Genomic DNA, 26424 nt, shown 5'->3' with positions numbered 1-26424 from the left:
GTCCCGGGATTTGCTTGAGAAGCATCTATGGATGCCAGCCTGCGTTTTGGTCCCTTTACTAGCCATAGCATCGCATTGCAGGCTCATGTTCATCTTGTGGTCAATGATGACCCGCAAGTCTCTTTCTTCCATAGTGCTAGCCAGCGTAGCACTGCTGAGCCTATAAGGATGCTGCGGGTTTTTCCTCCCTAGGTGGAGAACCTTGCATTTTTCAGTGTTAAACACCATCAGGTTCTCGTCCGCCCATTTGCTGAGCCTGTCCAGGTCAGCCTGGATCGGCCTCTTGTCTTCTGGCGTGGATGCTTTGCCCCACAGTTTGGTGTCATCAGCAAACTTGTCCAGTGTGCTTCTGACTCCAGTGTCCACATCATTAATGAAGAAGATATTGAACAATATGGGTCCAAGGACAGAGCCTTGGGGGACACCACTGGTCACAGGGCACCATGATGATTGACTTCCATCAGTTACTACCCTCTGGGTCCGAACACTGAGCCAATTTCCCAGTCAGCGGATCGTGGTGGACCCAAGGCCACAATTGGCCAGTTTTGCCAAGCGGTGATCATGGGATACCAGATTGAAGGCTTTTCTGAAGTCAAGGTATATGACATCAATCTCTTCTCCCTTGTCCAGGTAATAGGTCACCTGGTCGTAGAAGGAAATGGAATTGTTCAAGCAAGACCTACCCGCAACAAACCTGTGCTGGCTATCCCCCAGGATGTTGGCATCAGCCAGTCCATTAAGGATGGCCTCTTTATTAAAGACTTTAAAAACTTTTAAAACATATTCAATTTAGTATTTAGGTTTTTCACAAAAAATATTTTAAAATATAATTTGCTAAACTTACTTTAAAATATTGTATTTCTGTGAAGAGCCCAAACACTGAAAAATTTAGCTTAAAAGCTCAATGACTATTGCTACATGAAAATATCTACCAACAAGCTGCTATCTTGTTGTCAAACAGAAGACAACAGTCAATCTAAATGGTTGTCCAAGGAAAGGTATTTTACCTCCTACCTTAAATCCCAGGCTATGAAATGCTACCTGAGAATGCCAGATAAACAAAATGGAGCCTTACCCCTATATACGTTTACAAACTATCCTCATTGAGACCTTGTTTTAAATTTATTATATGGGGGTATTTACTAATCAAGTTATTTTCTCTATGTCAAAAGTGTTCCTTACACCTATACCCTCTTGACAAACTAAGAATCACGCAATTTAAAACTATAGTTTATATCAGAAAGTACATTTTAGCTTTCCTGGCCCAAGCAACATAATCCTAAATGCTTCTCAAAGGTATTCTCTCTATTTGAATCCCACCACTATTTTTTTGACATTTTATGCTGTAAACAATCAATGACATGCAGACACTAGTCTAAACTGACCCTGCTATATTCTTATGTCACTTCCTGCCTTTTACCTAGATTTTAACATCCCTTTACCAAAGACTGCCTCTGCTCTCGCCTAGCACACTAGATGACCTGGGTCCACGGTTACCACTCTCACATGCTACAGTAGTAATAACAATTCAACCAATATATGGACAGTTGGTCCAAATGTGCTTGTTTCATTTGTGTCTAATTAATTCTCTGAAAATAGAAGTCCAGGTATTGAACATGTTGGAGAATTTCCTCATGAACCTTTTAACAGCAGTCTTTCCACTACCTGAATGTGAATATTTGGAGTCTATTTTTAACATAAAAATATAGATGATTCTACCTCCACGCCTCTTCCTCTTTTAATTAAATTTCCAGGAAATAACTATACAAATTGCTAATAAGAGATTTTTTAAGCAGGCAGTTATACAAAATTAGAGCAATTACAAAATAACACTCACTGGTCCATATCTGGATTATAGAAATACAGCATTCAATACCATTCAGAAAGAAAAATGTGGGTATCACTCAGTACTCATTATGAAAAAACACAGAATCCTGAACTCATGACACATTAGAACAAGGAAGAATGAAATTTAAAATATTTTCATTTAAAATCAGTGAGTATATTCAAAGATCAACAAGTTCATTTTTTAAATGTGAATTGATAAAAACTTTTACTGAACTTACTTTTTTAAGGCTAGTTATTTGCTGTGTCTCTATTCTAAGATGAGAGACTCTTTTTTTTTCCTTTTGAAAATCATCTTCCAATGCTTGTCTCCATTCCTTTTCTATCTTCAAATCTGTTTCCAGTTGAATCCTAGAATTGCAAACAAAAGCCAATCATTTGTGCACTGCAGCATATTTTTTTAACAAAATAATTTGTTTTCTATTTTATGTTTCACTATCAGTCCAGCACAGACAATAGCAATTTGCTATTTTCACTTGTTTACAAGTTCATTATTTGTAGGTTTTTCTGATGTGATATTTGGGAATAATACTTAAAAAAATCATATACAAATGTAATAAAAGTATAGGAAAATAAGAAGTCTGTATTAAGATTTGTAGAATTTAATATAATTTGGAAGAACTATCTTTTCCAATTAATATATTGTCCTTCTTATTAAGAAACACACACAAATAAACTTCCCATTTAACTTATCACATTTTTTTTGGGTTTTTTTAATAACATATCCTTTATGCAACAGAATATGAGGGATGAAATGAATCTGTACTGCTCTTCATATTATTTTTATTATTAAAAAAATATATGGCAACAAAGACTGAATATTATAGGAAAGTGGGGCAGTACTAAGAACGTACAGGCAGTCATTGATTTGCAACATTTTGAGTTGTAAGTGTGAAACGTTGTAACATTTATAAGTTGACACCCTGTTTCAAATTTCTAATGTCAGTTTCAACTTTACAACACAACACCGTACTAGGGAACAAGTTCGCTGCATCGCCCATCTTCCTGGAGAACATCTGTCCAAACTTCCTTGGACACTTTATTTAAGAAAGCAGACAAGACTCCAGAAAAACCTGCGGCCAGGAATCCTAAGAAGACTCCGGCCAAGAACCCTTAGAAAAGTCTAACTAAGAGCCCTTCAAAAAGTCCAGCAGTCACCTCAGAGAAGTCCTTCCAAATCAATATGATTGCTATTTACAATATAAATACATTAATGTTGCTATGTTACTCATCTATAATTGATTGAATACAAAATTCTGGGTTATTTTTTTGCTGAAAATAGGGTATCGAGTCTTGGTTCAGGAACCAATCCCCCATTTATAACATTGTTTCCTATGGGAAAATCAGTTCCGAGTTGCAATGTTTTCAGGATGCAGTTTTCAGGAACCAATTGTATCTTAAGTCCAAGGACTGCCTGTATACTTCTAGCACACAGGTTGACAACCTGTAAGAATGGCAAGCTGCTGCTCAAAACCCAGCTGCTGCCACAGGCTACCAATCCCCTCCACAGCACTCCAGAACTGCCTCTCTGCTTTGGGCTGAGGGATGTCTCTCATGTCCCCCTGATGTAGACTCTTCTTACCCTCACCACCAAGTGCCACCAATTTCTGTCACCAAAAGTGATGGGGAGCATTGAATTTTTCAGCGAGGGTAAGCAGCAACTGCAGTAATGCCCGTCACCATGTGTCACTGATCCCCCTATGCCACATGCTACCAAAGGCCACATCCAATCTCTTTTGCAGGCCAGGTTCAGCTGGTAGGCCTTAGGTTGCTGACCCAAGTTCTAGAGTATTTTGAATACGATATAGGCTACGTCTAGACAGTCAGCTCTATTCCAGCATGATTTTTCAGGTAGATTAATTACTAAATGAGAAGCAGTATAGTTGGCAGGCTAATGGCATGCAGGCACTGTCACTCAGTAGTGACACTTACCCAGCCTGAAACCCCTTCTGGACATGGCTATAAGTGTTTTCAATTTAGGAAGCAGACCACCTGGAATAGCGCAGCATGATAGAAGACACCACTCTTGAGTATATTAAGTTTACAGTAAGTAAGTTTATATCAAGTTTTCAAAAGATTCCAAATTATCTGATTTTACTGAAATTCCAACAAAACTGATGCGAGATACAAAGTCGGATCTGGTTTATACTAATCACAGCTTCTGGATTCCATTTAAAGGAAATAAGAGACAATCTAATGCATACAATGTTGCTATAATTCTGCCATCATCTATACAGTACAAAGAATCAATACTTAAAAAGCACATAAAATGCCAACTGAAGATAAGAACAAATTTCTGATTCTTCTGGGTCTAAATCCCATCATACATACAATAAAGGAAGAAAGATTCCAACTAATTTTGTAAATATTTGCAATCTGACATGCATCTATATTGATTTTGTCACAGAAGAGCCAACAACCATTTTTAAAGGAAAGACATTTTAGCCCATTAACCGCAGCATCTTGTTTACTAGAAAAGATCAGAAATGAACCTATCCTTTTGGATTCTGAATTGCAGATCTGTGACCCTGAGGCCTGAATTACTCTTTTTTTAAAAAACTGTTATGCCAACTATGCTAGTAAAGTGAACATGATGGCTGAACTAGTATTAATATTCAGATTCATGGAAGAGTTCTGTGGTCATCGTCTCCTTCTCACGTCCTGTCACCATGTTTAAATGTAGTCAGAAATGGTCACATACTATTGCTCAATCTGTAGCCTTAGCAAGGTCCCCATTGGTGCATGGTTCTCCCATACATTGGCAGGCTGGTAGGTCTTCTATGGTCTAAGTGTTTACCCAACATTTATATGTGGTGTTTGAATCAGAGTATCCGCACAGTTGCATATTAACTTTTGTCTTACCATGCCCTGTTTGGAGGCAGTTCAAGCTTCTCCATGTTGGCCAATCAAGCTCTGTGCCTGCAGGAATATGTTCAGAAGTTTTGATATTCATCCTAACTTCCTCCTGGGTCATCTCTAGTTGTGACTGCCACATTTTTTTTCATGTGGTTGTCATTGTTTCACCCAGGGGCTGTATTGTAGAGAAGAAACCTTTCTGTGATTTTAGTCTACTGGGAGTCACAATATGGCCATGCAGTAGCGGGCCTCTTAACTTCAATCTGCTGAGTGCATTCTATTTAGCTTGCTACTGCTCTCTCGATGTCTGATGAAGTGATTCCAGCAAGTAAGTGAAGATTATTAACATCAGTTGGTTTAGGACATCCAGTAATACACCTGCTCTGTAGTTTCAACTCCTGAATTTCAATCCTTGATATTCCGCTGATCAATAGGTGCAGGTGTATTTAAAAGTTGCACCTTAAACATTGTATCAGTAATAACTGCTGTTTCTTCTGACTGCTTTGCAAATAGTGATAACTGTACTGACTCTCAGCTAAATCCTGTCAGAGATTGTTTGGTGTAGGAGACCAGAATCGCATTCATTTAAAGTTTTAACACTTTTGTTTGTAGCAGACTCACAAATTTCATGGATAGCTGTTTAACTATTAGTCATGAAAGATTTTGGCCTCATTTATAAGCTTTAATGGTTAACTGTTCTAAGTATTCTCTGTTTCAGTATATGTTGTTATGACCTGTATATGATTGAGAATTCTGCTTTTAACAACCATTTCCCCAGCAAACTAACATGGCATCCTCACCCAAAAGACAATATTGTTGTTTCCCATTTTCTGGCCAGACAACTACTTAAAAAACTTTATCTGTAGGCTTTCTTAGAATAAGAGATTTTTTTCCACTCTGCCCCTGTCTAGCATCTCCTGTTTCTTTACAGTATCTATACCCAATTAAAATTATCCTTCCATAATGTGCAGCCTGTATTATGAGATATATCACAAATTTTAAATTAACAGAATGTTTTAAACTGAATGTAAAAGAAAAAAATTGACTTGTACTTTTTCCAGAGGGAAGTCATACTTACAGTTGCTTTTCCTTTTGAGAGATTTCTTTCTGAAGGCTTTCAGATTTATTCTTACATTCTTGTTTAAATTTCTCATCCTCATTCTCAGCTTCCATTTGAGCCTTCTCTGCTTGCTGCAATCTGGTGTAATTCAAATCAACTTTGGGTAAAACTGAGGCTAGAACTAGGGTGTAAAGGGTGAAGAAGACAAATAAAAGAAAAATGGGGAAATAGAAACATTTCTAAATAAAAACAAAATTTGGGGGAAACTCACAAACTCAAACAAGAGAGCCATACAATGCCTAGAACTCTAGCCTTTGTTTTTCTTTGATAGTTAGTAAATCACCATGTTAAGTATTCTAATTTGTTTTTATTAAGTCTGTGATTAACGCGTAAAAGCAAAGCAATACAGATTTTATAACTGATGCATATAGCTTAATGCTTGAAACTTGAATACATGTACATGTGTTATTATGGGACACTTTTTTTTTTTTTACAAAAATTGTAAGAGTACAATAATTATTTGTCCATACTAATCAATCAGTAAGACATAACAGAACGTGTTTTGTGCTGGAAATGCTCAACACAATTCAAATACGAAGCCAGCTACAGAGCACTACAATAAGACAGCAAAAACACAGCTGTAGGAAGACAGCAAAACACACTCTGGAGTGTCTTATTACATTTAGAGAATTACCAATCTGTATTAAAAATAATGTATTCTTACACTGGTTAAAATAGCTCCATATGATATGACTAAATAAATAGAATAAACAAGAGGATTGCAGCTTTCATTTAATCTCTCTCTAATTCTAAAGGGAGATCTTTCCTGTTTCATTTAGCTCTTTCCGCTTCCTAAAATGCCACCAATGCACCAAGGCTCCTCTCTGCTTGGCAACCTTTTCAGCTTGAAAAACGGGATTAATTTTAACTGAAATGTATGTAAAGACATTAAATCAAATTTTCTGTTACCATAGAGACATCTCTCCTGTTGGGATATATAAGGAAGACTTGAGTACAGCAGTTAAGAAATCATCTCAAAGCCTCATCGCAGCACATCATTTTAAAAATGCATTTTTTTTTGTCCATTCTCAGAGTGAAGCTTGCAGAAGACTGAGAGAGACTCTTGTTTAAGGGCTTGACTCTTCAGTTCCCAGCAAGTCAGCAGAAGACAGAGTAATATACTACTGCCAATTAGTCAGTGTTAAAATAACCCAAAACTGGTCTATTCTACACTACAATCACAACCACATCAGGAAGCCTGGCTACCAACATACTTCCACTTTAAACCACAAGATCTATGCCGCCAGTTTCAAGGAAACTGTCTACCATTACACTGTTACCAGACAACAAATCAGAGTGCTACAGCATTTTCACTAGTCATCTGAGAAGAGCTGAATGACATGCTTCTAAGAATTCCAGTGCCCTGTGTACGTTTGTGCTACTAGTAGTGAAACTGCACCATTGGAATTACATGCTAGTGCAGCAATGACAATTGAATGATTGGACATTAACCTAACTTTTTTGAAGCATTTAGCTTTAGCCTAGGTATGAAAAACTGTTCAAGTCCACCCTTTATTACAGACTGCTGCAACAACGTTTCTTGTCAAATCTGTACCTGTAATGGCAAAAGGGCCAAAGCAGATGAATGAAGGAAGAAAAAATACTGGGATACAGCAGTTTTCTGCTGTTCCATAGGACAGAGACTACATGAAATAGGAAAGCTACATAAATTAAGACCCTCTCTAAACTAAACTTGAAAATTCATCTGCATAATTTCCAGACCCAATGTGGACAGGGTTTCTTTTTTAAACTCATGCTAACCAAACCATGTTAGAGACTACATATTCTGAATCTTCACTAATGCCTAGCAAGCTTCAGAGCTACAACGCATAGCAACTGTAGTTCCACCAGGAATATTAACTCAGAATAAGTCACTGGGGGCATCGACACATGCACTTTACTGTACTACAGAGTTGATTAATTAGCTCTGCAGTATACAAGTGTGACACTATTAGGACAGAGTCAACTAATTAACTCCGCCGTAGGATAGTACTGCCTGACACCAGTACTATCCTATGGTGGAATTAGCACCCTGTTGCCCCAGCCAGCCCCTCAGCAGCACACTGAGCCAGGGCGGAGCAGCTCTGGGCTGGCAGGCTGACTCCCTGGGCCCCCTGCCAGTTGGAGCTGCGCTGTCCCGGCTCAACATACTGTGGTCCCAGGCGAACGTGTAAAAGCTGTGCCCGGGAGCAATAAACTTCAGCACAAACTGTGCCAGAGTTTATTCAGCCATGCTAATCGCATGTGTAGATGCACTCACTGCTGGACACTTAGCCAGCTGTCAGCACTCAGGTCTGAGCATTCTGATTAGTCTAGCTCAGTGACATTGAGTCCTCACTGGCTCAGGAGCCCCCTGAGGAGCTGGGTTAACAGAAGAGTCATAACACTATAATGCACCACTATATGAATTGTGGGAAACACAACCCAGTTCAAAAGAATGCATGAATATCTAGCAGATATAGTGGCACTGGTATATAGCTTTAGGGATGTACTTTACACAATGCAATACAAGCAATTGGAAAAAAATGGTAACATTTTCTGTGAAAAGCCATGGGTCTTAAGTTGAGGAGACACCTGTGGCTCAAGACTCATGGTCTGAATATCACTGCCCTAGCCCAAGTATTAGTATCTACTGTTTTCAGGGTGATGCTTGGGCTGTGCTGGACTGAGTTAACAGCAGGATTCACTCTCTCAGGGTGCTTAGATACATATTTGTTTACAGGGAATGGAGATCACGAGCATCATTAGTGAAATCCCAAGCTGAGGAATGTAGTTGCACACAGCTTCACAGCAAAGCCCTACCTGTGTCGTGTTTTGTTTCAGTATTTGCCTAAGTATGTCTGGAGGCATATCCCACCTACCAAACTCAAGGTGGCTGCTAGCCAATTTTGTGGGAAAAACACAGGCCCAATAGCCATTTTCATGGGCAGAATATGGTAGGCCCCCCACATCTCTGGTCGGCCAAGGGGTTCTTATGGCCTGGCCCCTCACCACTGACCGGCTGCAAGGGCTGTGAACTGGAGAGGGTCTTGGCTGCAAGGGCTGTCAACTGGAATGGGGTGGGGCCATAAAACAGACAGCCCTCACAGCCAATCAGCGACAAGAGGCAGGGGTGGCAGCTATCTTGGGCTGCCCGTCATGGGACCAGCCTCCCTCCCCCCGCAGGCTGTGCAGCAGCACAGTGAGGACTGCTGGCTCCCTCTGGGGAGCCAGCATTTTATTTTCAGTAAGCTTTCTTCTTTTTTTCCCCCCTGCCATGGATTTCGCACATTTTGCAGATTTCACAGGCATTGCCCCTTTTCTGAAATCCGTGAAATTCACAAAATTGCGATTTTCGTAGGTCCCTACCCATAACTCCATGTTGAAAAACTTATGATTCTTTCCCAGTCAAATGTGGCAGTCCATCGGTTTCATTAGGGGCCAGTCATGTCAGACCAACCTGATTGCCTTTTACGATCAGGTCACAAAAGCATTGGATGCAGGCGTCACCGTGGATGTAATCTTTCTGGACTTCAGCAAGGCCTTTGACACTGTCAACCACCCCATCCTCATTAAAAAACTAGGCGACTGTGGCATCGATGCCTACACAGTCAGATGGATTACAAATTGGCTGAAGGGTCGTACTCAGAGGGTGGTGGTGGACGGGTCATATTCGACCTGGGGGGAAGTGGGCAGCGGAGTCCCCCAGGGCTCGGTCCTTGAGCCCGCACTGTTCAATTTCTTTATCAGCGGTTTGGACGACGGGGTGAAAAGCAACCTGTTCAAATTTGCTGATAATACCAAAATTTGGGGTGAGGTGGGCACGTTAGCAGGGAGGGAAAGACTGCAGAAAGACCTGGATAGGTTGCAGGGGTGGGCTAACAAAAACAGGATGCGTTTCAATACTGACAAGTGCAGGGTGCACTTGGGCACTAGTTACCAGCAGCACACTTATAAGATGGGAAACTCCCTTCTTGAGAGCACGGAGGCAGAAAGGGATCTTGGAGTCATCACTGACTCCAAGATGAACATGGGCCGACAATGCGAGGTCACGGTCAGCAGGGCTAACCGAACCTTATCGTGCATCCACAGGTGCATCTCAAGTAGGGCCAAGGAGGTGATCCTCCCCCTCTACGCGACACTGGTCAGGCTGCAGCTGGAGTACTGTGTCCAGTTCTGGGCACTCCACTTCAAGAGGGATGTGGACAACATTGAGAGGGTCCAGAGGAGGGCCACCCACATGATCCGGGGACAGCAGGGCAGACCCTACAATGAGAGGCTACGGGACCTGAACCTGTTCAGCCTTCACAAGAGAAGGCTGAGGGGGGACCTGGTGACTGTCTATAAACTCACTAGGGGGGACCAGAAGGGTTTGGGGGAGATGTTGTTTCCCCTAGCACCCCCCCCGGGATAACAAGGAATAACGGCCACAAGTTGTTGGAGAGTAGGTTTAGATTAGACATCTGTAAGAACTACTTCACAGTTAGGGCGGCTAGGATCTGGAACCAACTTCCAAAGGAAGTGGTGCTGGCTCCTACCCCGGGGGGCTTTAAGAAGCGGCTTGATGCCTACCTGGCTGGGGTCATTTGAGCCCAGTTTTCTTCCTGCCCAGGCAGGGGGTCGGACTTGAAGATCTACGAGGTCCCTTCCAACCCTACTTCTATGATCTCTTGTATAGAAATTGTGAGAAGGGCAGTGGAGGACACTCAGCACTTGAATGATTCTGCCTGCACCTTCACTGCAGAGTGGGCAGGTTCTAGTCAAAATTAATGCAAAGTTGTGACTTGAACACATTCCCTCAGCAGTTCAAAAAGGTACAAGTTTAAACTACAAATAAGCATATGCAAACACATGTGAGCAAGCACAGGCTAGGGCTTCAGTGTAGACATACTCCTCTTCATAGTACAGAGTGCATGGCACATTTTTATACCACATCTTAATAGTGTTCAGAAAAAATATCCCTGTCCACATGGGTCAAGAAAAAAGAGCAGCAACTACTACTTAAAAAACAATAGATAGTAGGGCTTCTGGTATAAACAAATTCTAAACATGTAACAAAAAATAGGTTTTGTTGTTGTTTGTGTTTTTTAATAATTGAAGGTGCGTTTCTTATTTGTTTTTATTACAAGGACTAAAGAAAAATCCGTAGAATTAGAAAATAAATTTCAAGACTGTGAAATAAAAACATAAACATAGCTAATGTTTTAAAAGAAAATTTGTATTTGGCATCATACAGTACTAAAAATGATTAAAAAGTATTAGAAAATTCTAGTTTCTTATTGGTCAGTAATCATAGGATGATTTTTAGGGGGCTGGGTGGAAGATAATGTTCTTTCAGAAACCAAAGTAAATTTAAGCTGTGACCAAGTAACGCAGGATTTCCTAATACTATTTTATAATGTTAAATATCAGAATGTTATATGTTTTAATCCAACTCATATAAATTATACTCTATAATTACTATTTAAACATAATAGGTGTGACAGCATTCAGAATGATATATCCTTGACAAGTTTGTACTGGTGCTGTGCTTCACTGCCAGCACATTTCACAAATGACATTGCAATAGTCCTAGTTTGAGTTAACAGATCTTTATCACTTCATGGATGTAATGGGCAAAATCAAAGACAGATGCAAGTAATAAAATATTCAAGATGTAAAAATTGGGATAAAGGATAAAAAGAAAAAGAAAAGAAGGGAAAAAAGGATGTCAATAAAAGAATATTCATGTCACTAATTTTTAATACATAGTTATGTTTTTTGTAAGTAGTTTTAAAAGAAAATGATAAGACATGTCAACATCAACATGACAGGGCTATGGATATGTTACATTTGACAATTAAAAATATTAGCTTGTATATACTGTAGACTGCCATTTAAATAACCTATGCACACAAGTCGCATTTTGTATTATGTAATAAATATATCATGTAAATTTATGCCATGATGTAAATTTATGCACTGGAACATTATATCATTTTTCAAACTCTTATGATAAAGTATGTGTGTGTGTGTGTGTGTGTGTGTGCGCGCACACGCGTGTGTTATTTTAAGGGAGTTTCCAGAGCAATTAAAGAAAGTTTCAGAATCTTAGCCAACTAGGTCCTACAGTTCATGACGGTACTTAACACATGCATTTAACTTGAAACATGCAAGTAAGCTTGCTTGAAGTTAATTGCATGTTTAAAAGCTTTATTAAGTCAGAAACTTGGAATAGCATTCAAATACAAAACAGACGTAAACATTAAGACAGAATTTTGGAGTGAACATCATTGAATCTGGTGCTGAACAGAACAACTTTGGGTGTAACTGCTGAATTCCAGGACCCGGAGATGGAAAAAGAGAATGGGTTTGTGGTTGTATTTAATAGTAATTCTACTCGTCTGAAAATCAATGGCAAATCACTGGGTGAAATTTCAGAAATGCTCCATTAAAAATGTCTACTGAAAGGCAGCTGTGTTGGAATGATAAGGAAAAGGGAAGGAGAAATGAATGAGGAGAATTGAATAAAAAAAAGAGATGAACGCTGTACCTTTGTTCAAGCTGTTTCATAGTTGCAGTAATTTGATTGGTCTTATCCTCTAATCGACCAATTATTTCATTCTTTTCTTTCATGGCATCTTCAGAAACCTGTTTTAAAGTGAGATTAATAATATATAGGTTTTATATGAAACTACCATTTCACAGTAATACTGTGTAATCTCTTAAGAAAAATATATAAAGATGACTTTGGGGTTGGCTTGATAATCTATTTTTTAAATATTTCCATCCAAACAACAAAGCAATATTCAAGAAAAAGTTATAGATAACAGAATTTTATTAAATGTATTTGTCTTCTACTGGGTTTTACAGGTGTGTACATTATTAAATAATGTATATTGTTCGGTATGGCTTTTCTCTTTTAAATACTGTTTTCTTTTTGCCGGGTTACTGAAATTCAGATCTGATAGCAACATCTACATAAACTAGCTTTAGTCCACTCAGTTCTTTATTGGCTCAATCCTGGAAAGGGCTAAATGGCATCTTCAACTCTGATCAACCCTAATTATCCAAACTGCTCTGCTTAATATAACCCTCAGACCTGCTCCTATACTTTACATCTGTACTACCCCAAGCTACCTTTTACAATTTCTTCATTGTTTTCTGTAAGAACATGCACAAGAGTGTGCAGAACTCCAGATATGATCTCATTCTCCCTTCATACAATTTCATGTTGATCACTTGTGCTCTAGTTCTCCATCACCATAGTATTTTTAAGTGTTTGCCATAAAACTTATTTTATATGAATGCAGTGAACTTTAGGCAGCAGAAATATTTTCTGAAGCAGGAAGCCAAGCTGAAAAGCAGTGAGGAGTGAAGCAAAGACAACAACAGAGCTTAAATAACTAAAAAGGTTACAATTAAAATAATGTATTTTTTATATTTCAAATGTTATAGGAAGAAAAGTAGTATGCGCTATCCCAAAATCCGTATAAGCCTTCCAATTCCACTTCAAATAATTTAATTAATTTAAGAATGTGCCTTTACCTGCAATTTTTGGTACATTTCCATGTTAATTGCTTTAACTTCATCTAGCTGTTGTCGGAGGCCTATCAGGGTATCTTGTTTCTCATGAATGTCTTTCTCCAGCAACTTCATTGCAAGTTCTATCTCATGCTTCATACTAACTTGAACCATTAGCTCATTCTCTATATCCTACAAAATTGCACAAACACACATAACATATGCTGTCAACAAAGAACTGGGAAACAATTCTGCAACAATAAGAGTGAACAATATAACTGTTGAAGTGCTGGATATTTTACCATCACATATCGCTAACCTTCTCTGTAAACTTGGAAAATAAATCTTCATTAATATTCATTATGTCAACTTTAAACTCGGTCATGCATTTGGCAACTTGTGCTCATTTTCACCTAAAAACACTATGTTAAGCAGTACTATTAACCTATTTTCCTGTTTTCTTATACATAGTCACATTTTCAATATTGATATTAAATACTATTAAAAAGTATTTCCATGTTTGCCAAAAATGTTGAATGCACATACACAGAGAAAAATGACTTACCATGCTGATAGCTAACCGCTTGAAATAATCATAGCTACAATAAACCAATACAATATTTACATAAAATCTATATTTTCCCCAAATATAATTTAGTGACACCACTTTTAAAGATACATTAACAACATGGCTCCAAGTATTATAAAACATGAAATAAGGGTTAGATGATGTTAAAGGAAACAGCAGTGGATCAGTGGCATCACATACCCACTGGGAGAAAAAAATGTAAAGCTAGAAATAATCAAAATTCATTAGTGACAGTAAGTATAGGTCTTTTCAAGACTTACTTTACACTTTCACATTGTACTCACTTGTCGTAGTTGAGATTCTTCTCGAAGTTGTCTGCGTGCTTCATTGTACATTTCATCCAGCCCTTGCCTGGAATGTTTGTACGTTTGAAGCTCTGCCTCCACATCCACTTTAGTTGCCTATGAAGAAATTAAAGACATATCCTCTTTTAATTATTATAATAATTGTTAAAATTTATGTGGAGAAAAAAATTATTTAAATTCACAGCAAATTGCATAAGCACGACACAAACACTGAATAAATATGCCATTATCTATGTTATGTGTTAATTAGCTTTAAATTAATTCAATTACCAGTAACTGGAGTTTGTGAACATGAATAATACATCTCTATTCTCGCTATAAGTGTATACATGCCTCAGGCACTTGAGCTTGGAGGTTTTTTGCCCTAGAAGTAGCTATAAACTACACATATGTCATGTCTCCTGACGTGCTCCCTGCTGAAGGCATAAACAGCAATATATGCTCCTGCTCCTCAGTTTCCTCTTAACCACACAATCCCAAGAAGAGGGGACTGAGGGCAGGGTATGGAACACATACACGGATAACATGTTTCAAAGAGCTCCAGATCCTAGTAAGTATTTTTTCTTTCTTTTTTGAGTTATTGTTCCCGTGCACATTCCCACTGTGGGTAACTCCAGTGCCCAGACCACTTGGGGTAGGACTCAAAGTCCTAGGCAAAGGACTGTTTTATAAGAAGATACAAAATGCCATGCTGGGTCAGACCACAGATCCATCTAGGCCAGTATCCTATATCTCACAATGGCATCATGGAAAGCTGGACCCAAGGATCTTGCAAGGTCCTTTCCAGCCCCTTACAATCTATGAATCTATTAATCAGACTGGAAGCTAAAGGGAAGGGTATTTGCACAGGGCTTATCCAAACTGATGCATCTCCTGCCCTCTTCCATTATAGCTTCCAGCATTCAGAGGCTTTTGAAGTCCTAATCTTTAGGCTGCATCCCTAACCCTATGCCTAATACATTTTGATAGACCTATCACTCACAGATTAGTCCAATCTCCTTTTGAACTTGGTTAAATTATCAGCCTCCACAACATCCTGTGAGTTCCTCAAGTTAATTACATGTTGTCTGAAAAAGAACTGCATTTTGTTTTACCAGACAGCATCAACTCCAGAGCTTCCACAGCGGCACAGCACATAAAAAGATATATATGGAGCCCCAGGTGGTCTCTTTGCAAATATCAGGTATGGAACCATTCCTAGGAGCACCAGGGAAGCCATCTGGGCTATTCCTCTCTCCCCTTCTTTTCTTCCCCTCCTTCTGACATTGGCAGCCACCTACCTCCCTCTATCTCTTACTGGAGGGGAGGGGTGGCCCACAGTGCAGCCAGACCACAAGCACCGAGCCCACCGTTCTAAAAGACTGAGCTTTACCATTCTAATCTACTCTTTTATGATATAGAGGAGAAGGTCTCAGGTAAAGAAGGCCTGCTCTACCCCGAGTTATCTAGAATCCATGCTGTGAGGCAAAGGATGTTTATGTCCAAGTGGAACATTCTCCCTCCATTTTGGTAAGCAGGTCCAAGAGCCAAAGGAGAATCCTATAGCAAGACTGGGAGCCAGCAAAACCAGCCATGCAGAGTTCTACCTTCTCTTGCAGCCCAGCACACAAAGAATCAAAGGAATAGAAAGAAAGGTATGTAAGAGTCTCCCTGACCAAGAGATGAGAAAGGCCTCAGAGAGAAAGCAGAGAAGAAGTGAGAAGCTAACTTTCAAGAGCAGGGGTCAGCAACATACAGCCCACAGAGTGGTGGGCTTTGCCTGTGCCTCTGCCAAGGCCAGGCAGCAAGGAGCTGCACCCATACTGCTGCTTCCCCCAGTTCCCCGCTCCCTGGATGTTGCACAGGTGCAGTTTCTATCCAGTGGGAAACTGTGCCGCAGTTGAAAGGCAGGGAAAAGGAGCCAGCAGTAATGCAGATGCAGCTTCTGACTGGCTGGAAGCTGTGCCCAAATCCCAGATGGGGAGTGGGGAAGCCAAGTGAAGCAGCTCCCAGCTGTCTGGCCCAGGTGCAGGGAAAGTCCCCCGCCACTGCTGTACTACTGACATCACCTGGCCCGTACTGGATTGGAGCTGGGTTGACAACCGTTGTTCAAGGGTACTCAAAAGGGCAAGTTAAAACTAGGGTGAAGGCAGAAGGTTTTTCAAAAGGCAAATACAGTTGGAATAGACCACATACACTGCAACTTGAGCCCAGGTGGTTTAGATGAACTGAGAAACAGGAAGCATGCCTGTCCATTGTACACATCCTGCTAGGGCATGCAGTGTCCAAGCTCAAGTGCTTGAGGTACATGCACACCCACAGCGGGAGCATGCATATGCGTAAGCACTCAAAAGAGAACTGAAAATTACATGAAGAAAGTTAGGACTGCAAAATCAAAAGCCTTACATTTACACTGTAATATAATAGGGTCTTTATTTAACAGCATACTTAAGCACGTACCTAACTTCAAGCATGCAACTCGTCTCAATGACTGCACTGAGACCCCTCACATGCTTAAAGTTAGGCACATGCTTAAGTAGGTTGCTGAATCAGAGTCTATGAGAGTAGTGGCACAATATACTTTATCAAGTCTGTCTAACCCTTAAATACATATTCAATTTACCAAGTATCCAATAAAGCCTATTCAGGTAGTTAATTGTTATCACAGTCTCAAGATTATTCTGAAAAACATTTTTTTCATTAACCTGAAGTTAGGGGCTTTCAGGTTAGATAATGAAGTAGCCCAAAATAAATAATCTGCTTGTCATAGTTTCATAGTTGGTAGGGTCAAAAGGGACCTGAACAGATCATCAAGTCCAACCCCCTGCCATGGGCAGGAAAGAATGCTGGGGTCAAACGACCCAGGCTAGGTGCTTATCTAGCCTCCTTTTGAAGACCTCCAGGGTAGAAGCAAGCACCACTTCTCTTGGAAGTTGGTTCCAGACCCTAGCCTCCGTGACAGTGAAGTAGTGCCTCCTGATGCCTAGCTTGAATCTACTCTCAGTCAACTTACGGCCATTATTCCTTGTTACTCCTGGTAGTGCTCCGGGGAACAGGGACTCTCCCATAGCCTGCTGGTCCCCCTTGGCAAGTTTATAGACGGCCACCAGGTCCCCTCTCAGCCTTCTCTTGTGGAGGCTGAACAAATTCAGGTCCCATAGCCTCTCCTCGTAGGGCCTGCCCTGCTGCCCCCTGATCATGTGAGTGGCCCTCCTTTGGACCCTCTCAATGCTGTCCACATCCCTCCTGAAGTGTGGCACCCAGAACTGGATGCAGTACTCCAGCTGCAGTCTGACCAATGTCGCATAGAGGGGGAGGATCACCTCCTTGGACCTGCTTGAGATGCATCTCTGGATGCATGACAAGGTTAGCCTTCCTGACCGCGTCCTCACACTGGAGGCCCATGTTCATCTTGGAATCAACAGCGACTCCAAGATCCTTTTCTGCCTCTATGCTGACGAGAAGGGAGTTCCCCAGCCTGTAGATATGCTGCTGGTTCTTCCTCCCTAGGTGCAGTACCTTGCACTTGTCAGTTTTGAAACCCATCCTATTCTCATCTGCCCACCCCTGTAACTTGTCCAGATCTAGTTGTAGCCTGTCCCTCTTCTAGCATGCCCACTTCTCCCCACATCTTAGTGTCATCCACAAATTTGAACAAGGTGCTTTTCACCCCCTCTTCTAAGTCACTGACAAAGATGTTGAACAGTGCGGGCCTATAGTTACCTGGGTCCTCTTTCCTCCCTTTTTTGAAAATGGGGACCACATTGGCCCTTTTCCAGTCCTCTGGAGCCTGGCTAGAGCACCATGAGTGCTCATAAAGCTGTGCCAGGGGTCCCGCAATGACCCCTGCCAATGCCCTCAGCACCCCGGGGTGGAGAGCATCTGGATCTGCTGATTTAAACACATCCAGCCCCACCAGAAGTTCCCTAACTAGGTCCTCTCTGACCCTAGGCTTGGCGGTGCCTCTCCGGAATCCTAGTGGGGAGGATGTCCCAGTCCCTGCTCAGAAAAATGGAGGCAAATAATTTGTTAAAGAGGTCAGCTTTTTCATCTGGTGAAACCACGAGATTGCCAAGCGTGTCCTGCAAGGGCCCCACGTTACCCGGTGCCTTCTTTTTCCTCCCTATGTATTTAAAAAAGGGCTTTGATCCTGGTCGCTAGTCCTAGTTCTGTCTCTGCCTCAGCCTTCCTAACAGCCCCCCTATAGTCTCAAGCAACAGAGGTATAATCCTCCTTGATGATAGCTCCTCCCTTCCACCAGGTGTATGCCTCCTTTTTAGCTTTCAGATGTTCCTGAACACCTTTGGTGAGCCATGGGGGCTTTTGAGCCCTCTTATCAAAAAACAGAGAAATAATTATCTGACAAGGCTCTCAAAACACTTGCTTCACACCAGACACATCTACATGTTCACTCATTAATGTGCAGTAGTTACTGAGCATTTAGTTTAGTACTTCCTTAAAGAAGTACTAACTAAATGCACAGCAATTACAATTACTGCTTAGTAATGCTGGTGCAGTATTTCTGTGATGGTTACTGCGCAGTAGCCTAATAACACTGTGTAGTGTGGTTATTAGCATGGTTTTTGATCAGTACACTACTGCACAATGTTATTAGGCTATCGCCCAGTAAGCGTCTTGTGTAGATGCACCCACTCTGCCGAAAGATTTAGTCCATAAAATCTAAATAAAGCATCAAATACAAAATGTAAGACAAATCTTAAATTGTTCATTTTTTATTATTATGAAGTTGATTCCTACAACATTTTACATCCAAATATGTCTCTTTAGAAAAGCTCAACAAATAATGTAGGCTTACCCACTAAATATTATTGTTTTAAAGGCAGTTCAATTATTTGCATAGGTATAGTGCCAACATACAAACATTCAAACGTAACAAGCCAGGCTACTTCTACTTATATCCAACGCACATACCTCTAGATGATGCTGTGTTTTCATTAAAATAAGTGCATTTTCACTTCTTAGCTGATGATTTTCTTCCTGAAGTTTAATAATATTGTTTTTGGCTATTGCTAACTAAAAACGGGTAGAAAAGAGAAAGTGCACAATCACTTTTTTGAGCTCTAAAGACAACAACCTACAGCAATATAAAAAGTTGGTCTAATGTCAGTATTACTAAGAAACAATACCTCTTCAATAAGTTTAGTGTTCGACTTCTCTAATGAATCCACTCTTGCATGAAGACTGCTGACCGTGCTACTGAAAGTAATAAAGAAATAATCATTTAAAATTACATCAAAACTCATATTAACAAACATAAAAAAGTATTTATAACAAGAGTATTGGCAACCATCAACAGGTCTATTATAATTATTTTGGTGGAGAACTGTTGCTAAAAATGTCATAAATTAGCTTTCTCTGCTGAACATCTCTGTGTGTTCTTTCCAACTCCTGCCCTAGTTAATAGCAGTGTCACCATCCCTGTCATACCACCTGGGTGTCACCTTTGACTCCTTCCTCTCCTTCATCCTTCACAACCATTTCTGTGTACAAATGTTACTACTTTTCCAATTTTTCAGTTTCATAGTTGGTAGGATCGGAAGGGACCTGAGCAGATCATCAAGTCCGACCCCCTGCCATGGGCAGAAAAGAATGCTGGGGTGCTTATCTAGCCTCCTTTTGAAGGCCCCCAGGGCAGGAGCAAGCACCACTTACCTTGGAAGTTGGTTCCAGATCCTAGCCGCCCTGACTGAAGTAGTGCTTCCTGATGTCTAGCCTGAACCTACTCTCAGTCAACTTGTGACCATTATTCCTACTTACTCCTGGTGGTGCTCAGGGGAACAGGGACTCTTCCGTTCCCCGCTGGTCCCCCTTGGCAAGTTTATAAAGGGCCACCAGATTAACTCTCAGCCTTCTCTTGTGGAGGCTGAACAGGTTCAGGTCCCATAGCCTCTCCTCATAGGGCCTGCCCTGCTGCCCTCTGACCATGCAAGTGGCCCTCCTCTGGACCCTCTCAATTTTTTTGGTCCTCTTCTTCATTACATTAATAAAACTTTGGTCCAGATGCTTAGCACTTCCCCATCTTTCCTGCCAAGCCTTTCTTCCTTTGCTTCCACTTTCCATTCTAACACTCATCCAAGTTGTTGAACCATGAGCTCTAATTATTCAAATGAGGGTGTTAATCTTCCTAGATATCAGCCCAGCGAAAGAATGGTAGGTGCTTAAACACTCATTAGGTTGTTAGCCCAGCTCTAACTTAACACAATATAATTAATTAGCAAAAGACTGACAGACACGTGATGAAGGGATAACAACAATTATATTAAACAACAACAATCCAACCCTAATTTACACACACACACACACACACACACACACACACGAAGTGTATGTCTGTATGTTCACTTATAACTCAAGAATGGTTGATCCTATCTACTCTAAACCTTCCAAAATCACTGAATACCACCCAAAGAAAATTATAGGCGGGTTATTTTTCACTTGACCCTTTTTGGGGCTTCCATTGACTGGGATTACATTGCTTCTCAGATAACAAACTGGTACCACTCCATTTTTATGCAGTGAATTCAGTTCAACTGTCATTATTATATTGACACTTGCCTTTTTTTCACTCCACGTTAAGTAGTCAATGTTAAATATGTTCTCCTATGTTCTTTAAAAATAAACAATATTTTGATCTAAATATGTTGTATTACATTTTTTTGAAAATAAACAAAAACACTGCAATTACAAAAATAACAACCCGGGTGAAGAACGGGAATTTCAGCTAATCCAATATAAACAACAATACAACAAATCAATACTTATCCAAAAGAGGATACTAGAAATCATAAGCAGACTCTCTCTCGTATGCAGCCAGCAGCAGCACCACTCACACACAGATCCACTCTGCTGTCACAGCACAGAGATCTGGGTCCCCCAGACCCTCATCCTGCAAACACACACACACACGTTTTGGTCCCCTGGACTTTCACTCTGCCTACCCACGATTCCCTGCCACTGGACCACACCAGCTATTGGCTACTCTTGGCCCTCTAGCCTCAGGCACTCCAGGCACACTCCAGATACCCACATGCAATCACCCTGACTGCTCCTCCAGCCACTCATTCACACAGGAAACAAAGACCCTTCAGATCTGTTCCCATTTATACCCATACTCCAAACATCCATACTCAGTCATCCAAAGAGACAATTAGACATGCCTTTTCACACAACACTTCCACATGTACATGGCACTCAGTTGTCACTCAGTCAGGTAAATGACTACAGTATGCACAGGACCACAGTATGAATATGAGTCAGCAGTGCGATACTGTAGCCCACGGGTTTTCAACCTTTTTTAAGGCGTGTACCCCTTCTGTGAGTACCCCTTCTGGACTGTACAACCTTCCAGCCAGCCAGTGCGGGGATGGTGCTGACATCAGTATCCCCTCCCCTCCCATCCAGCTGTGGGAAAGTTTGCAAGGGAGGAGAAAGGGCAGTCAGAGTGGGGTGGGGCTGGAACCCAGCAGGGATAGGGAGGGAGTGGGGCCCAGGATCAGGTCAGGGCCCGCTGTGCTCATACCTTCCCCCGCACCCAGGGTCATTGCCCAGTGCCAGCACCCCCTGAACCAACAAATCTGTCACCCCCAACTGCCTCCCCGCCCCAGCACTGGCCCCTCACCACCTGGGGCCCCCAGCCAGGGGCTAGAACGGGGCCAGTCTTGGCTGCACTGCTGGGCTGGAGGGGACAGAACCCACGGAACACCCTCCCCACTTCCCATCAGCTGAGGTGGGGCGCGGAACAAAGCCACAGCTCATCCAGGGGGGCACAGGGAGGGGTGGCAGCTCCCGCCACTGCACGTGTCCCGGGAGGACATGGAAGGCATGTGCCCCCAGATCTGCACAGGGCAGGATAGGCTGCCACTGTGAGCTGTGGCTGAGGCAGCGCTGGGCTCTTCCCGGAGGTGGTGGGGTTGTGGGGATAGAGGCTGTGCTGCACTCCAGATGGGTGGCAGTAGTGCTGGGGGGGGGAGGGGTCAGGTGGGCTACAGCAAAACTTGGGGTGGCTGCAGCTCCCTGCCAGCACCTCTACTGTCCTTCCCAGCTGGGAGGAGCCTGGTTCAGCTCTGGCCCCAGCCCGTAGCAGTGGCCTGCCCTACCCTGTGCAGATCTGAGGGCATGCCAACAGACGGCCGGATGCGAAGCCAGCGGAGCAGGGAGCTCACACACCGCCACCGCCATCTATACATTCTGTGTTGCTGCCAGGTGCCGGGTGCCACTTTCCTGCGCCTAAGTATCCCTGCTTCTCCACGTCACTGGCTTCATGTGCGGCTGGCTGTCAACACCCACTTCCCCCGCAGGAGACAGTAGCAGCGCAGGGAGCTCACACGCAGTGGCTGCCCCCACTACCATCTATACCCTCAGCATTGCCGCCATGTGCCGGAGGGGAAGAGCTACTGATGGCCAGCCACACACAAAACCAGCGGTACAGAGAAGTGGGGATACGTAGGAAAGCAGCACACGGTACAGCGATGGATGGTGGTGGCCCTGCTCCCCGTGCTGCCGCTTCCCACGTGCCCCAGCTTCTCCGCACCACTAGCTTCACATCTGGCTGGCCCCCACCCTTTCCCCTCCCCATTGGCCAGACACAACACCAGCAGCGTGGAGAAGTGGGGGTACTTGGGGTGTGGGAAAGTTGCAGGCAGCGCACAGCAGCAACGCAGAGTGATGGATGGTGGTGGCGGCCCTGCCCCCCACTTCCCAAGTACCCCCGCTTCTCCGCCCTGTCACCGCATACCTCCTGGGGCCTTCCTGCATACCCCCAGTTGACAACCCCTGCTGTAGCCAGTAGGGCAAATAATACTCTGGTATGCATCAATCAACGCATCTCCAGCAAAGCCAAGGAGGTGATTCTTCCGCTTTATTCAGCACTGGTGAGACCGCAGCTGGAGTACTGCATCCAGTTCTGGGCACCACACTTTAACAAGGACATGGACAAGCTTGAGAGAGTCCAGAGAAGAGCCATCCATATAATTAGTCTTACATGGCAAGCCATATGAGGAAAGGCTGAGGGATCTGGGACTCTTCAGCCTGAAGAAAAGAAGGCTGAAGGGGGACCTGGTAGCAGCTTACTGCTACACTGGGGGAGTACATCTCAAGGGCTCGCTGAGCAACTGTTCACCAGGCCACCCGAGGGGAGAACTAGGAGTAATGGCCATGAACTCCTGGAATATCGATTCAGGCTCAATGTTAGGAAAAACTTCTTCAGTCAGGGTGTCCTGACTGTGGAATAAGCTCCCTCTAGAGCCAATGCAATCACCTACCCTGGAAATCTTCAAGAGGAGGCTAGACAGTCACCTTGCTGGGGTCACCTGATCCCCAGCTGTCTTTACACTTAGTACAGGGGGCTGGACCCGGTGATCTTCCAAGGTCCCTTCCAGCCTTACAATCTATTAAATGTATCATTTACCTCACAGGCTTTCCCGCCCAAACTCAGTTACCTAATGTGAACTAACTGGGCATGCTCAAGTGCAAAAACTAGGTCATTATGTCAGGACAGTTCAAAAGTTCACACACCCTGGAACATTCTGCCCCCCTGAGCATGTGCAAGCACTAGCCAGGCTAGGGGATGCTCCAGCTTGTAGCCAACAAAGTAGTAAAACCATCATCTTTCCAAATTTTTCTCTCCATATTGTATCCTTCCCAAAATTCCTTCTCTGGATCCATCTTTACAACCACATACTTTTCAACATTTTTGTTCTCATCTTCAAGGATCTGTAGAACTCTGTCCCTTCCAACTGATCTGCTCTTGTACAAAGCCCCACACTTCCACCCAATGTCCACCATTTTGTCCAGAACACTGGGCTCGGCCTGTGCCACCGCATTAGCATCTATTTAAAGCAGGTTACACTATTATTCAGACAAAAGCAATTAATTAATCAAGCAGCTATTTATGCCACCTAACCCCTCTCCTGTGCTATTACATTAAGCAGAGTGTGTTACATGCCGCAAAGTTCTGCAGCAAAACTGGGTGCCTCTGCACTTAATGCTCCCCTGTGGCAAAGAAACTCTCCCCTCTGTGGGCAGAATGACTTCACTTCTGGAGAGCAGGGCTAGGCTTCTACAGCATGTAGTATTTGCTGACCATGGGGTAAGACAATAATTCCCTGGTTGCCAAACAAGCTTGCCAGATAAGGCTCAGATTGCCTCATAATGGGGGAAGAGGACTAATATGCAAACTGAGGTAACTGACAAAGAAGGGGTAAGCGATGAGGACGACAGGGAAAAAGAAGGCAACGCAGTCACTGTGAACTGATGACTGGGACAGGGATCAGAGAGAGGGTAAGGAGTGGGAAGTAGAGGGATCAGAGGCAGTTCAGCATGATTGTAATGGGTAAAGAGATGGCAACAGGCATGTGGGTGTGGTTACTGTAACAGGACATGGATGGTGTAACAATACATGTGTTAGGGACTGTCAAGTGAACCAGACTTGTCATATCACAGGGCTGTTAAAGCAAACGTGTATATATATATATATATATATATATAGCTATGTACTGATCAATAGATATCTGTAGACAGAGAGACAGAGAGGGACATTTTTGTAAAACCTGCATATAGATGTAACAATACAACCCGTGCTGAAAGATTAAATACCCCTCTGAATAGTTTCTGTGGAACCTTAAATTGCAAAAAGTTGCAAAAACACTGTCATTCCTGATCCATTCTCTGGTTTTTTTTTTCCCCAAATGAAAGGATAAGGAGTCTAGCCATCAGATCAAGAAACTGTGAGATATGAATCTTCTGCTTTTCAGTCTCTCCTAAAGATTACATATCTTTGGCAATCGCTCCACATCCTCAGTCTATGCTGGAAAATATTTTTATTTTCTCCCTGAGATTTCCACCTGCCACAGCAGGGTTGGGAATAAAGAGAAAAGGATTTGTTTTAAACTGGAAAAAAAATCTAGGCTGATATGCATACCTCATTAAATACTTACTTTAGTTGTCGATTTAGTTCCTCAACATAATTCTTTTGGTCCAAAATTGCAGAAATCTGTACATTTCTGAAGTAAGAAGGACATGTATTTTAGCAAACATTTTCCTATGCACTTAAAATACAGGTCTTTTAAGTATGTGAAAATATTCATAGTAGAAATCCTATGAAGATACAAGGAAGCAGCTTCCTATTATTACAAAAAGCTGCAGTCTAAACTCCTTTTATGTAACAACAAGTACTATGGGACAAAAGCTGATGCCACACAACATTGCAAATAATTATCTAAAATGTCTGAGTATAACATTAATACCAAAAAATAAAAGTCACCCTAAAAGCCTTCATTTGCTCAACAGCAACAGTGGTTTCTTGAGATGTTGCCATTGTGCACTATAGGCCAGGGACCTACTCAAATGGTCATTTCATGATTTTCATGGAAACCACAAAAAACAGCAGTTTCCACCATTTTGCGTGGAATCAGCAAGGGGAAAAAAATTGCTAAAAATAAAATACTGGCTCCCCAATGGGAGTCAGCGGCCACTGTAGCCCAGCCTTACAGCCTGCTGGTGGGGAGGGACCTGCAGGCACGAAGGAGAGCAGCCAAGATGGCAGCTGCTCCCTCCATCAGTGATTGGCCAAAAGGGCTGCCTTTTGTGCAGCCCTGACCCTCTCTACCAATCAGCAGTGAGGGACAGGGGCCAAATGAAAGGTAGCCCTCTTGGCTAATGAACGGCAAGAGGCAAAGCCGCTGGGCTAAATGGTATAGGGAACCGCAAGCAACCTGCAATATTTCCTTCACCTCAGCACTCTTTAAGTAGATCCCTAACTATAAGTAGACTGTGTTTCATGCACAAGATCAGACTATTATTATTATACTAGTCAAATGCCCACCAAGAATGATTGGGGGGGGGGGGACACGACACACAACGACAGCGGGCAACAGAGGCCTGCATCCAGCCCCATTCCCCCCACGCCCCGACTTTTGGGGCCTGGTCCACTCCCCCTCTCCCCTGTGCTGCTTGGAGCTGGGGCCAGGCCACCCTGCCTCCTCTGTCTGCTGGCCCCACCCCCATCCACTCCATCACTGCTGCCTGGAGCGCGGAGCGGGCCATGGCCAGCAGTGCTCACCTTGCCCCCTGCCCTCTCCATTTTGGCACTCTGCAGGGAGCAGGGGGTGTGCTGGTCCTGCCTCCCCCCCCCCACGTCCCCTCCATGATCACCATTTGCAGGGCTGGGGGGCTGGGGCCAGCAGTGCTGGCCTTCCCTTGGAGGGGCAGGGCCAGCGCTGCTGGCGCGT

General features: G+C 42.7%; 1 protein-coding gene across 8 annotated transcripts in view; it reads right to left on the bottom strand.

The window, feature by feature from the left end:
* The window catches only part of RUFY2 (RUN and FYVE domain containing 2), a 68470-nt gene that overhangs the window by 28102 nt on the left and 13944 nt on the right, over nucleotides 1-26424 (bottom strand). For 5 of the 8 annotated variants that reach the window (XR_003092048.1, XR_003092047.1, XM_025193232.1 and 2 more), the window contains exons 6-13: nucleotides 25132-25197; nucleotides 19324-19393; nucleotides 19109-19210; nucleotides 14177-14293; nucleotides 13328-13495; nucleotides 12333-12430; nucleotides 5780-5899; nucleotides 2067-2196 (exon numbers count right to left, since the gene is read on the bottom strand). Coding sequence is in view for 6 of the 8 variants with exons in the window: in XM_025193232.1 (XP_025049017.1) it covers nucleotides 2067-2196; nucleotides 5780-5899; nucleotides 12333-12430; nucleotides 13328-13495; nucleotides 14177-14293; nucleotides 19109-19210; nucleotides 19324-19393; nucleotides 25132-25197 (871 nt within the window). In the remaining 2 variants the exon portion in view is untranslated. Of the gene's footprint in view, nucleotides 1-2066; nucleotides 2197-5779; nucleotides 5900-11078; nucleotides 11399-12332; nucleotides 12431-13327; nucleotides 13496-14176; nucleotides 14294-19108; nucleotides 19211-19323; nucleotides 19394-25131; nucleotides 25198-26424 lie in introns of those variants that run through there. The other 3 variants (XM_025193230.1, XM_025193231.1, XM_025193233.1) reach the window with 3 other exon arrangements.

Source organism: Alligator sinensis, unplaced genomic scaffold (genome assembly GCF_000455745.1).
Source record: "Alligator sinensis unplaced genomic scaffold, ASM45574v1 scaffold1841_1, whole genome shotgun sequence".
Classification (NCBI taxonomy): Eukaryota; Metazoa; Chordata; order Crocodylia; family Alligatoridae; genus Alligator; species Alligator sinensis.
The sequence above is the reverse complement of the archived record's forward strand: the minus strand, read 5'-3'. Positions and strand labels throughout refer to the sequence as shown.